Source organism: Capsicum annuum, chromosome 6 (genome assembly GCF_002878395.1).
Source record: "Capsicum annuum cultivar UCD-10X-F1 chromosome 6, UCD10Xv1.1, whole genome shotgun sequence".
Classification (NCBI taxonomy): Eukaryota; Viridiplantae; Streptophyta; class Magnoliopsida; order Solanales; family Solanaceae; genus Capsicum; species Capsicum annuum.
The window spans coordinates 15105329-15119723 of NC_061116.1; the positions used below are offsets into that span (position 1 = coordinate 15105329).

Below are 14395 nucleotides of genomic sequence, written 5' to 3' on the forward strand. Positions count from 1 at the left end.
TAGGAGGTGTAACTCTCCTATTGATTGGTTTGAAGTTGGTGAAGCTACATTGATAGGGGCAGATTCAATTCACGAGGCTATGGAGAAAGTTCAACTAATTAGAGAAGGGCTGAAAATAGCTCAGAGCCATCCAAACTCCTATGCAAATGTGAGGAGAAGGGAACTTAAGTTTGCTATTGGTGATTTTGTCTAATTGAAAGTTTCACCCATGAAAGGGATGAAGAGGTTTGGTAAGAAAGGGAAACTCAATCCCTACTATGTAGGTCCTTATAATATTGTGGGTCGTTTTGGCAATGTAGCCTATGAGTTGGATTTGCCTGCAGACTTAGCATCAGTAAATCAGATTTTCCATGTTTCTTTGTTAAAAATTGCATTGGTGATCCCACATCGATTGTGCCTTTAGACAACATGCGTGTGAAAGATAGTCTTTCTTATGAGGAGTTCCTAATTGAGATTCTTGATCGTCAGGTTCGTAAGTTGAGGAATAAGGAGGTTGCTTCAGTAATAGTTCTTTGGCGGAATCAGCTAGTTGAGGGAGCTACTTGGGATGCAGAAACAGATACGATAACCAAGTACTCCCATCTTTTCCCTTCGAACTCAGTTACAACATAAGGTAATAGTTTTACCTTAATTAATTCTTTCCATCTCATGCTACCCAGATATTCTCATGGCGTAGCATACATTCATGAGTTCGGTTCAATCCATGTTTTAGCTATAAACTTAGTTGTCATATCAATATTCAACTCTTAGAAATTCAATGTTGCGATTGCAGCTCTTTCCTAACTCTTCAGCTTACTTAGTTTTCATTCAAGGACGAATGACCCCAAGGGGAAGATAGTGTAGCACCCCAAAAATTTAAGCTAAGATTAGATCCATGCTCCAAGTACATGTAGAATCAAACATTATGTTTTGATAGTATGAGAAGTGATTTAAACATGTATTAAGGCCTCAAGTAACTCCTAGCTCATAGCCAAGTTGAAACCTCCCTGACGGATTGATTTCCTATGAATAATCTTGCTATAGTCAACTTCAAACGAGCATAACTCCTAGTTTCTGAACTGTTTTTGAGCTCAAGACCCATCAAATGATAGATATTTGAATTATCTTTCCAACACATCCGATTGCTCGTTAATCCGATATTAGAAGCACTGTCAAAGCTGTCAATGACGACGATTCAAACACGAGTCGTCAGGTCACCCAATGAGTCGTAGGGTCACTCGTGGTCAACGCAGAGGATAACAAAAATCAAGGCTTGGGCAACGACTCGGGCCACAACTCGTAGCCAGACCTTACGCGTTGTCACGTGAGTCGTCGGGACCGATTCCAACAACTTTTCAGACGATTTTAAAAGAGTTCTTTGGTTTTTTTCCACTCCTTTAACACTGAAACTACGTCATTTAAGCTATTCCAAAGTTGATTATTAAGTTTAATATTACCCTAAGCCTCTCACTCACTCAAAAACATCCGATACATAGAGAGAAAACAAGAAAAAAAGCGATTTCTCTTCTCCAAGGCATAACTAGGGTTCATCTTCTTCAAGCACAAAATTCAAGGGCTTCACTAAAGTTTTCTTCTTCGAGTATGTGGGATTTCATCAATGGGTTTCCTTTCACCCATTGAGTCCCAAAGTTAATTTCTCACGTTTAATTCACCCTTCAAGCTTAGGGTTTCTATGAAAAGTGTGAATTCCTTTAGTTTTCAGTTTCTTGCTTTGACTAATCCATGAATATATGTTTTTCCATAAATTTGAGCATCTTTTCATCCCCATGACCAAGAACTCTCATCATATTGATAAATTCTTTATTAGGGGTCTGAGTTATAAAATTCCTTGTTACATTCTTGATAGTATAATTTCCCCTCTCTTGAAACGTCTCTCTCTCGAGCCCTCCTCTCTAACGTCTTTTAACGTCTTCTTTGACGTGACCGTGTCTACTTCGACGCCAGCGGCGGCTTAGAAGCGTTGGCGAAAGGTAAGTGTACGCCCTCTCTCTCTTCCCCTTTGGTCTCTCTCTTTCCCCTTTTCTCGTTCTCTTCCCCTTTTCTCCCTTTCCATTGCTCTCATCGGGGAGATCAGGCTTCTGCCGTCTTGACTCCGACGACGATAGTCAGTGAGCCACACTGGCCACAGGCGAGAGTCGGTTGATCTGACAACAGCCGATGGTCACTCCGGCGTGTCCAGAGTAGCAGGTTTTGCTTGACCAAATTTGATCCAGCGATATTTCGGTGAAGCTCGAACGACAATATTTCAGCGACCAATTTCTACATCAATTTGCCGGAATCCAACAAAGCAAGCAAGAGAAGAGCACCTTGTCTATAAGCGTATCCCGATGACTTCTAACCTTTGATCTTTATTTTCTCTCATTATTTCTTGTCTCTTGACTTTCTTTTAATTTGTTGGGACTGTCTGTTTTCTTGTATTGGTGGCTATATTTGTTGTTCTAGGTATTTGGTCGCATAGTGTGCTTTGTGTATGCCTTCTGTTTTCTATTGTTGTTTTTGAGTAGTGGCTTTGGGGGTTGATAGTAGGACAGGGACATGTCCGAGGGGGTTGGGGCTGGGGGCTGTTTCGGGGGTAGGGGAAAAGGGAGGGCAGGGTTGGGAGTGGGAGCAGGGTTGGGAGTGGGAGCAGGGTTGGGAGTGGGAGCAGGGTTTGGTGTTGGGGCAGGTTTGGGGTAATGAGGGAGAGGTGGTAAAGGTAGGCGTGATGCAAGAGATGATAGGTTGAGGGTAAGGTCGTGGAACATAGGAACCCTTCAGGGTAAGTCTATAGAGCTTGTGAAGATTCTTAGATAGAGCAGGATCAATATTGCATGTGTCCACGAGACCAAGTGGGTAGGGTCTAAGGCTAGGGATATGGATAGGTAAAAGTTGTGAAACTCAGGAAGTAAGAGGCGTAAGAATGAAGTAGGCATCTTAGTAGAAGAAGATCATAGAGGGCAGGTAGTGGAGGTTAAGAGGGTCGGCGATAGGTTGATGACAATTAAGTTGGCCATTGAAGGGTTTACTCTGAACGTGTGTAGCGTTTATGCGCCACAAGTGGGCTTGGACGGGGAAAAGAGATTTTGGGAGGTTTAGGACGAGGTGGTAAGAGGCGTGCCTAGCTTTGAGAAGATTGTCATAGGAGGATATTTCAATAGGCACATCGGGGTATTACTAAGAGGTTGTGGCGATGTGCATGGAGGCTTTGGTTTTAGGGAAAGAAATGAAGAGGGGGTTGCTCTTTTGGATTTTGCGAGGGCCTTTGGGTAGGTGGTAGTGAATTCAAGCTTTCCGAAGGAGGATCACCTGATTACCTTCCAAAGCGCGATAGCCAAAACTCAGATTGACTTTTTGCTGCTTATGAAGAGGAATAGGGCGTTGCGTAAGGATTTTAAGGTCATTTCGAGTGAGAATCTTTCAACCCAACATCGGCTTTTTGTAATGGACTTGATTATCAAGAATGGCAAAAAGAGAAGAGGCGGGGAGGGTCGACCCAGAATTAAGTGGGGGTGGCTTAACGTCGATTAGTGCGTTGGAGATAGGGGAGAAGGTGGCGGGAATGGGGGTGTGGGAATATAGGGAGACATGGATAATATGTGGGATAGGGCTACCAGTTGCATTAAGGAGACAGCTAGAGAAGTGTTGGGTGTCTTGAGGAGCCGGGTTAGACAGCATCAAGGAGACTGGTGGTGGAATGAAGAAGTTAAGAAAAAAGTGGAGATTAAGAAGGGGGCTTATGCTAAGTTGGTTGAGAGTAAGGATGAAAAAGAGATGCGGGTGAATAGGGAGGAGTACAAGTTAGCTAGGAAGGAGGCTAAGTTAGCAATTACGGCTGCTAAGACAGCAACGTTTGAAAGCTTGTATGCGGGATTGGAGGAGAGAGGCGGGGAAAAGAGGTTGTATACGCTTGCTAAGGCTAGAGAGCGGAAGGATCACGATCTCGACCAAGTGAAGTGCATTAAGGGGAGGATGGCAGAGTACTGGTGGTGGAGGACTTCACATTAAGAAAAGATGGTAGTTGTATTTTCATAGACTCTTGAATGACGAGGGGGACAGAGACATTGTGTTAGGGGAGCTAGAACACTCAGATGAGTGTTCTGATTTCAGTTATTGTAGACGTTTTAAGATTAAGGAGGTCAAGGAGGCTATTCGCAAGATGCGAAAGGGTAGGGCAATGGGTGCCTGACGAGATACCAGTGGATTTTTGGAAATATACTGGTGGGGCAGGTTTAAGGTGGTTGACCAAATTGTTTAATAGCATTTTCAAGATTGTGAAAATGCTCGAGGCTTGGAAATGGAGTTCTATGATTCCTTTATATAAGAACAAGGGTGACATCCAGAGTTGCAACAACTATAGGGATATTAAGTTGTTGAGTCACACTATGAAGATTTAGTAGAGGGTGGTCAAGCGGAGGTTGAGGAGGATCGTGTTTATTTCTAAGAATAAGTTTGAATTTATGCCCGGTCGCTCGACGACAGAGGCAATTTATCTGGTGCTGAGACTGGTGGAGCAGATATGGAGAGGAAGAGGGACTTACACATGGTGTCATTGACCTGGAAAAGGCGTACGACAAAGTCCCTAGGGAGGTTCTTTGGAGATGCTTAGGGTGAGGGGTCCCAGTAGCATACATCAGATCGATTAGGGACATGTATAATAGAGCGAAGACTTGAGTGAGGACGGCGGGAGGAGAGTAAGAGCATTTCCCTAGCTTGATAGGGCTGCACCAGGAATCGACTCTTAGGCCGTTTTTATTTGCCTTGGTGATGGATATGTTGACGCGGCGTATTCAAGGAGAGGTGCCTTGGTGTATGCTATTTGCGGATGATGTAGTTTTGATTGCTGAGATGCATGAGGAGAGGGGAGAATGATAAATTGGAGGTTTGGAGACAAACCCTGGAGTCTAAAGGATTCAAGTTGAATAGGACCAAGACGGTGTACATGAAATGCAAGTTTAATGCCTTGAGGCAGGAGAACGGGGTGGTAGTAGGATGGATTCCCAGGTTGTTTGTAAGAAGTATAGTTTTAAGCATATTGGGTCTATGATTCATGGGAATGGAGAGATTGATGAGGATGTCTCTCATCGTATTGGGGCAGGATGGATGAAATGGAGGCTCACCTCGGGAATTTTATGTAATAAGAATGTGCCTCCCAAGCTTAAAGGCAAATTCTACAATGTGGCAGTCCATCCGGCCATACTGTATGCAGCGGAGTGTTGGTCAATCAAGAACTCTCACATTCAAAAGTTGACGGTGGGGTAAATGAGGACATTGTGTTGGATGTGTAGACTTACTAGGGGAGATAGGGTTAGGAATGAGACTATCCGGAAGAAGGTGAGAGTGGCTTCAGTAGAGGACAAGATGCAAGAAGTGAGGTTGAAATGGTTTGGGCATATGATGAGAAGGGGCACAGATGCCCTAGTTTGTAGGTGTGAGAGGTTAGCTTTGGATGGTTTCAGGCGGGGTAGATATAGGCCGAAGAAATACTGGAGGGAGGTGATTAGACGTGACATGAAGCAGTTACAGTTTACTAAGGACATGACCCTAAATAGGAAGGTATGAAGGATGCGAATTAAGTTAGGAGGCTGGTGCGTATGGGTGAATCGTAGCCAGTAGTTAGGAGTGTTTTAGTGTAGCCGGGCTAGTAGTTTTAGGGTTGTGTACATAGGTTAGAGCTTTTAGTTAGGAAGGTTTGGGTGTAGTAGGTGACTTTGGTTTGTTAGTGTATAGTATTACTTTGTGGGTGTCTTATTTCTGTTATTCCATCTTGTTCATATTTTATTACGACTTTGTTTATTGTCCTTTATCTTGAGCCGGGGGCCTATCGGAAATAGACTCTCTACTTCTTCGGAGGTAGTGGTATGAACTGCGTACATTTTACCCTCCCCAGACCCTATTTGTGGGAATACATTAGGTTTGTTGTTGTAGTTGCATTCTTCGGAGATGGGGGATTATGAACAGCTGATAACCTAGGATACCATGCATTATCAGTTGAATATTCAGTTCTTCAGTTTTCATGATTTAGAATGCTTTCAGATAAAACACTTATCTTTCAATTTGAGAATACCATTATTGTTGAGCATTTCAGTATGTCGGTTTACTTTCAGTTGGGAGTAATACTTAGCACCGAGGGGACAAGGGCAGATAACCCAAGTCCCAAACTACGTGGTCCTCGCCAATTGAGAGTGTCCCCCTTGCCCCTAATGGACGCATGAGTGACTTCACGCCAATCATGGTTTGTACCCTTGGCAAGGTATAGAACACCATCCCAACTTGGGTTACAGATTAGATTCGATGTTGCTCACGTGGTCTATGTCAATTACAGAAACCTTCCACAATTTAGTCCCAGATCCCGTTTGACCTTGTATTCAGTCTATTCAGCATCTTATAGTGTGTTACATATTTATTACTTGGTCATATTCAGGTCATCATGTCACTTTCAGCATATCTATCTTATATAGCATAGTAAATATCTCACATGCGCAGTACATTCAAAGTACTGACAACATACTTTCTTTTACGCTATATTGTCTTATAATACAGGTTCGGACATTCAGCACCCCGATCGCGGTCAGCTTGATCCAACATCACTTCAGTAGTTGTGCTTGGTGAGTCCTCATCATTCGAGGACTAGTTATCAGTAATTCATTTGTTTTCTCTATTTCAGTTTCTGACAGTTAGAGTTAGCTAGGGGCTTGTCCCAGCAACTCACCTTAATAGAGGCTTACAGAAAGGCAGTAGACGTTCAGTTTTATGTTAAGGGATTTTCTTTTTGATTTTATCATTGAAATTGGTTTTGATTATTCATATATCATTCAGACTTTAGCTTCCACATAGTGTTATTCAGTTTATATAGTATTTGTAGTGTTTATGCCAAGCCATGGGTTAGGTTGGGGCACTTGTGACTCTAAGCACTGTGTTACGACTAGGGTAGTCCCAGGTTGTGACAAAAGGGCACCCTTATGTCCAAGAGATGCTATGTGTTATTCAGAAAATTTAGAAACAACGTTTCCTTTGACTTTTATTTCTTTTTTCTTTTCTCTCTCAACATAATCTCGTGCAGACTGAGAGAAAATATCCAACCTAGTGATGTTCAACGATTCCAATTCTTGATACTTGTCAGCAACCAGATGCAAACTTTTATCTGTAATATTCTGCATAACATATCAATACAATGAGAAAAATCTTCAGCAGAAAGTGTATGGATCAAACGGAAGTAAGAGGATTTCCATAATGAGAAGTGCAACTTGTTTACACATTGCAAACTTGAACTGTTGAAAACACCTGCTGGCTGGTGTATCAGCACAAAGAGAATGAATGGAGGAGGTGGAAGTCACAGACTGAGATAGCAGTCAGGCAAAATAAGAATTGGATAGTTATACTTATCAGTTGAAAGGGAAAAAAAGTAAAGGAAGAAATTGAAACATTTTGAGGTGAACTTCGCAAAAACATCTCAGCATATTTGACTTGTATATCTGAAGAGCAAATTTGATTAGCTTGATGTATGGTAAATAGGGGCACATTACAATTCTAGTCAATGTAGAGCATATTGTGCATCATATTGGATTTAGGGAGAAAAAGCTTCTGAGCGCATGTTATGTTGCAATAAGTATCAAGCCCTAGATGCATGGAGCTCTAGTCAAATCATATTATCATTAGATAGAGTAAGAGCTTGTTTTACTTGTGTTTCAAGAGTATCAAGTATCAAGTAATACTTTTCAAGTTTCGAAGGATAAATACCTAGATAGACCCTTAAACTTTGAACGAATTGTCAGTTAGTCACTCTAACTTTGCTAGCCACCATTTAGGCACTTCTTCCCGGCAGCACTGTGTCTCTTAAACACCTCAGGCTGACTCAGAAACTATACTGGTTTTTTTTTCACGTACATTTAAGCGTGCGAAATGCTTTTCTCTGCGTCTTTTTGGTACTTTTCACCCACATCTTTCTTCCTCACATTTCTTAGATTATTTACCAACTCTTGCACTCCTATCCAATCCTAGCTGATAAACATTCAAATTTTCAAAATAAATAATGAAAGAACTTGTAGACCAGACCATTTATAAGCTTATGGTTAAGTGCTGTCATGGCAAAAAACTTCTGCTACTAGAAGAAGTAACTGTGAACAATGCAAAAGAAGCCGACGACAGGCGATTTAAAATAAAAATAGGGCAGGAAACTGAAAGAAGAAGGGGCCGGGGGGGGGTCTCAACAAAGAAGAAGCAACACATCTATTCTTCTATATTTTTTAGAAGAAAAGTCGGAAATCTCGAATTTAGTCATGGTCTGCCGGAAAAATGATCGCAGACCATCCATGTTTTCCGACAGTAAATTCTCACTTCCTCTCCTTCCTTTCACGCTCTTAAACTCACCGCATTTCCTAAGTTTTTACCACAAACTGTACCACGAAGAATATCAGAACCTTTGGCCAGAATCGTCGTCCAAAACACCAAACTCCGGCAATCCACTTGAAGTCCCTCTATAAAGCAACTTATGGGCTCTTGCCATTGAGGAACCCAACAAGTTTGTTGGCTGGAAAACCTATTAACAACAAACAACGGCTCCCCTGTTCACTGTCCTTCCCAGTTCCCATCTTTCCTCTATTTCTAACTATTGGAGCTCAGAAATATTTTTGAAGAAATGGTTCTAAAATAAAAATGCAAAGGAGAAGGGAGGGTTCTGATGTAGGGAGATGAGAAATTTTTTCCATTATCGTACTTCTTTTACATGATTCATCGTCTCATAGTTTATTTGACACATCAATGACAATTGTTAGTCATGCACAGTACGCATGAACGGGGTGTTTATAAGACAAAGAAGTGTCTTAATGGTCACTGGAAAGTTAAGGTATCTACTTGACAAATGATGCCATGTTTAAGGGGCTATCTAGGTATTTGGCTAATTTTAAACCTATCAAGGATCAAGAATATATTTCTGATTGAGCAGAGATTCCGTCTCTATTCACTTCCTATCATTTGCTTTTTACTTAGTAAATATAACATTCATCGGTATTGGTATCCTGAAGGAGTAAGAAAGTGTGATATTTTGTGTGGCTAGCAACTACAGAGGTGATCTTGACATACGACAACCCAAGGAACAAAAGATTACACTTGTCAGGTAGTGTCAAGTGTAGGCATTCGAGAGAAGACATATCTCCTCCTTCTGCATTGAAATGTGGCTACGGTTTCGTGGTGAACGGTTCGGAACTGGTTTTTAGTACAATGGGTTATGCCAAGCAGAGTGAAGTGTTTTACAGTTGGGCTTTTAGGAAAAGGAAGAGAGGACTCTGGTCATGGGACGTAGCTTCTTCAGCCGTTATGTGGGTTGTTTGAAAAGAGAGGAATTGAACATCAAAAAGCGACGAGAATGACACTATATACTTGAGGAATAGCCCCGTGGTCTTGGTTTCTTTTTGGTAGATCCACCATGCCCTTACTTGTGTAGATGATTAGCGGCTTTTGTTTAGAGACTAAGACCCTGTTGAATGGGCTTATGGCTTTTGACTTGTAAACCAAAAGTCATAAGTTAGAATTTATGACCTTTGCTTATTTTTACCTTTTTAACTTAAAAATAAGTGCCAAAAAGCAACAACAACATACCACTACCTCAGAGGTGAGATAGAGAGGTTGTTTCTGATAGACCCCCGGCTCAAGATAAGACAATCTAAACAAGGAATAGTAAAAGGATAACATATAGTAGACATAAGTGCCTAAAAGCACTTCGTTAATTTACCTAAACACAACAAAAATGCTTAAAAGCTATTTTAGTTGAAAAGCACTTAAAATAAGTCGATCCAAACAGGCTCTAATATTTCGGTTTACGTTCTTCACTTTTTGGATACTGCTTGCTTATAGGGTCTTTTATCACCTTATATCTAAACGGATGTTGGAGCAATTGTAGAAAAGAATAATAATTTATGAAGGATGATGAAGTCAATTTATACAACAACAATAACAGCATATTATGTCTCAGACCCGGCCTAGCTAGGATCAACTATATCAATCATTGCTATCTATGTCACTCCATTTAGACCGTTCTCAATCAAAAATAAGAAGGTTAGGTTCTCTAACACTAGAAGTTCTCTATGTTTTCTCTAGCATACAAACATTGGATGAAACTAAAAGACTCCTTGTGAATATTGGATCAAAAGTACCATGGCTAAGCCTTAAGCTCACTTAAATGGATCTCTTTTCTTCCGTTGTACCCTATTTTTCACTAACTCTGCATGAATTCAAAGAGATGGTAGGTTATTCAAGACAAATTCTTTCCATTAGATTTTAGGTCTGTCTCGCCTCTCTTTTAACAGACTGAATCACCATGGTCTCACACCTATGAATCGGTGCATCTGGAGGTCGATGTAAGACAAGCTCATAAAGTAATCACTAAACATATGAACAGCACGTTAGAGGTTCATGTACCTTGCATCCACTTAAGTTCAAATCTACCACAGATTTGCAGTTCTTCACTAAATGAGTAATGCCAACATCTGTAACCCTAAAAATTTAACCAAAAATTGCAGGTGACAAAGTTAAATCTATTTGGACATGCATCAGCTATATAATAATTCGGAATGAGCATTGATGAAGCTTGAGATACCTTACATTCCAATAAATGGAAAACACCTTCAGTTTGGGACAAGTATTTGTCACTACTTCGATTCCCTTGTCAGAGATCCTTTGACAGCCATTTAGATTTAGAATCTCCAAATCTAAAAGGGAATCTTCACACTGCAGATTTATGATACCACGTAAAAATCAAATTTCTGTGGCAAAAATAGTACCATGCAGGACATACTAAAAGTAATTTGTAACCTCAAATTACCAAGGATTAGGCAAATCTTTCTTTACTCTCATTAGATGGTAAGATATGAATAGTTTACTCATTTTTTAACACCCCTATACAGAGGTCACCCAATTTGTTGAGACAACAAGGAAAGACTCACTTCCAGCCTTCTGAGGATTATGAAATGGCTCCAGGTAGATGTAATCATGTAAATACTTAGTCAAAAATAAGTCAGAGGTGCTAATTAAACGAGGCATCCTCCACATTGGAAATTGTAATGAATGGAAATATATATTTACATTTTCAAAACCTCCAGAAGGCTTTGAAAACATGCTAATTTTTGTGACTTCCCAAATTTCTGAGTCGCACCTTGCTTTTTACGTTTTCCAATTGCTTGTCTTCAATATCCTGCGCAAACTCAAGGTTGATATGCTTCACACTGTGATATCTAGGCTGCAACAAGAAAACATAAGACAAATAACCTGCATACCTAAGTTAAAGAAACACATTCTTCAATATTGCTTCTTTTCATCACCAACTCAATAGAAAAGCACAAAATCCAAAAAAGCATGGCCTAGTGGTTATCAGTTAAATGGAGGAGGCTACGACAAAGACCTGTGGCTTTGTCAAGGTATGGTTTTATGTCCAAAGCAAACATCAGTATTTTTATTACTAGCATCTGTGCCAGAGGGCGTTAGTTCCTACTAGTATTCCTGCTGTTTAACAAAAAAAACACAAAGAAGCCAATGAAGTCTGGCTTAGTGGTTATCTATTAAAAAATCATTAGCCTGGCTAGTGGTGCGTATTTAAGATGAAGGCATTGAGACCAAGTGATCCGGTTCTTGTCGTGCCAATACATAGGTTTATGTCCAACTTAGATATTGGTTCTCTCTCTAGTATTATTTTCAGTACAAGGTACTGCCAGACCTTCTATTGATTGGGAAAACCACCCAAAAAACGCAAAAAATAGCAGCACCAAAGAGTTGCAGGCTTACAGTTATACAATATGCAAAATGTACTTAAACGAAAATATGACTAACTTTATCTTTCAGCCTCTTTCCTTTGGTCCCAAATTCCAGCCTTTCTCTATTCACAAACTAAAGAACTCCCTCCGTTTAAATTTGTTTGTCTAGTTTTGACTTGGCATGGAGTTTAGGAAAATAACGGACTTTTGAATCTCAAGATCTTAAACTAAACATATGTAGAATGAACTAAAATATCTTTTAATCTTGTGGTCATAACCATGTCAGTGTGGAAAGTTGAAATTAAAGAATCGACGAAAAACAGACATTCTTTTTAAACAGAGAGAAAAGCAAAGTAAGATAAACAAATTGAAGTGAAGCGTATAGTAACTTTTCCATCTTATACTTTTCCAAGAACCAAAACTGGTTACTCAGAAAAATCCATCAGCTTAGCAAATAACGCAACAAATAATTAGGAAAGAAAAAGAAACAAACCAAAGAAAGAGCTGAAACAAGGCGATCTCCAGCATTACTCATCTCATGAAAATCAAGAACCTGTAAAATAAAAACAAAACACCACATAAATGAAAAAGGGAAAAGGTACTTTATTTTACTAAGGAGTCTGTTGGTGGGAGGTTAAAGGGATAACTAATCCTGGGATTAAATTTAGAATGAGCTTATCCCATGTTTGTTTCGAATAAAATGCATGGGATAAACTCATCCCGGGATTAGTTATCCCCGGATAACTAGTTTCCCAACCAAATGGCCCCTAAGAATTAACTTAAATAGTCTTCAACCAACTGATTAAACTAAAAAAAGCGTGCGATATATAATATATGTATAATTTATACTGTCAATGTAAATATTCTACACTATTAGGTAAAAATGACTTGCTACTATTGAAGGTTATCCAATTTTTATGTTAAACATTGGATAACTTGAGATAACTGGTTAAGTTTACTTGATAGCGTAGAATACTTTGTACACTAGCAGTACACAAAACTTAAATTCATAATTTATACATAATTTGTGTATAATTGCATATAATCTATGTATACCGCTAAAAAAAAGCTATCATTAAAACTGTAACAACAATTGGATAACCTGCAATAGCTGGTCCGCAAGTTTTAAAACCGTACCGCACCGCATCCCCTTTAAACCCGCATAAACCTGCCCCACATTCATACCCGCGCATAACCGCACTGCCCCATGTTTTTATTTTTTCCTTTTTTTTGAAAAAGTTGTAACTCCATTGAAAATCATAATATTTTCAATTCTACAACTAGTAAATAATAACTAATTTCTATTATATCACTTTTCACTAAAAAATTGTCAAAAATTATAACGTATACAAGTAATGATCAAATATCATATTTTTATTAAAATGAATAGAGATATTAAAAAAGCTACTATAAAATTATTTATTTATAGTGTTATACATGTCGTTTGAAGTATCATGTAACTTTAAGTAAAGAATATATATAATTTTAGGTATATTCACGAGAACAATACTAATTTATAGCTTTTTTTAATTTAAACCCGCATATACCCGCAACCCGCACCGCACCATTTAAATTTTAAAAAAAAACTTAGTTTAACCCGCCCCACACCCGCACCGCATAACTAAAAACCCGCACCACACCGCATAGCTTAAAACCGCACCCACACCGCCCCATTGCCATCCCTAATTGCACAAAACTTAACTTCATAATTTATGCATAATGTGTGTGTGATTGCATATAATCTATGTATACCGCTAAAAAAATTAAACAGCAAAACTGGAAATAAATATGCATTAATGTAAATACTATAAAAATGAACTAACCAGCCACAGAGAGGGGTGAGAAAGGAGAGTACGGTGAATGGAAGGGCTGACAAGTAGAAGAGTGATGAGGTCTCTTTGAGGGAGCGTGCTGCTCACTATTTTCATCACTTTTGGTACTGTTTCTTTGTTCCATATCACTTCTGCTGCAGCCTCTTCCGCCATAGCTCTTGATGAAGAAAATTTGACAATTGTTATTTCTCTATTTTCAGTCCTTGTGTCATTTTGGGAATGGGGACTCCTTCATATTTTTATAATATTGCTTAAAGCTCCTCGTAATTTTGAATATTAGTAGAAACTCCCCTGTCTAACCACTTTTTATAAATCTCAAAGTAGAACTCATTAAACGGGGGAGTTCTAGATCTTCAGTTAAGTAGTATTTATGTACAGTACTTATATCATCACTATTGTACAAATGGTGAGATAAATAATTTTTATATTAATTAATATCTATTACCAAATATAAAATAAAATAATGTTTATTATACAAATAGTGAGATAAATAATTTTTATGTTAATTAATATCTATTACCAAATATGAAATAAAATAGTGCGTTATTTTATTCGGATTGTTAGAACAAATGTTTCAATTAATTTTGAAACAATAAATTTGATAAGAGTTTTGTTTTCAAATTCAATGAAAGTGAATTCACAGGATTCTCTTCATTTACTTATGTGCTTTAGGTTCCTTTGGAAAGATATATTTATCTTACAAAATTTATGAACCTATTAAAAATTAATCAATGAAATAAAACTCTTTATCTTACAAGAACTTTTATCCTTTAAATAGTTCTTGTTGTCTTGTAAAGAAAAAGTACTTCAAAACAACATTCCCTTGAAAATATTTGAGAAACA

The 14395-nt window shown here is 38.8% G+C and overlaps 1 protein-coding gene across 5 annotated transcripts in view; it reads right to left on the reverse strand.

Annotated features, from left to right (window-relative positions):
- LOC107873525 (F-box protein At3g58530) overlaps positions 1 to 13887 on the reverse strand; it is a 38657-nt gene extending 24770 nt beyond the window's left edge. For 2 of the 5 annotated variants that reach the window (XM_016720394.2, XM_047414654.1), the window contains exons 1-6: positions 13544 to 13869; positions 12214 to 12273; positions 11126 to 11209; positions 10571 to 10701; positions 10393 to 10468; positions 7060 to 7130 (exon numbers count right to left, since the gene is read on the reverse strand). In XM_016720394.2, coding sequence (XP_016575880.1) covers positions 7060 to 7130; positions 10393 to 10468; positions 10571 to 10701; positions 11126 to 11209; positions 12214 to 12273; positions 13544 to 13705 — 584 coding nt within the window. In that variant the 5' untranslated portion in view covers positions 13706 to 13869. Of the gene's footprint in view, positions 1 to 7059; positions 7131 to 10392; positions 10469 to 10570; positions 10702 to 11125; positions 11210 to 12213; positions 12274 to 13543 lie in introns of all 5 variants that reach the window. The other 3 variants (XM_047414653.1, XM_016720393.2, XM_047414655.1) reach the window with 3 other exon arrangements.
- Between the last annotated feature and the right edge of the window lie 508 nt (positions 13888 to 14395).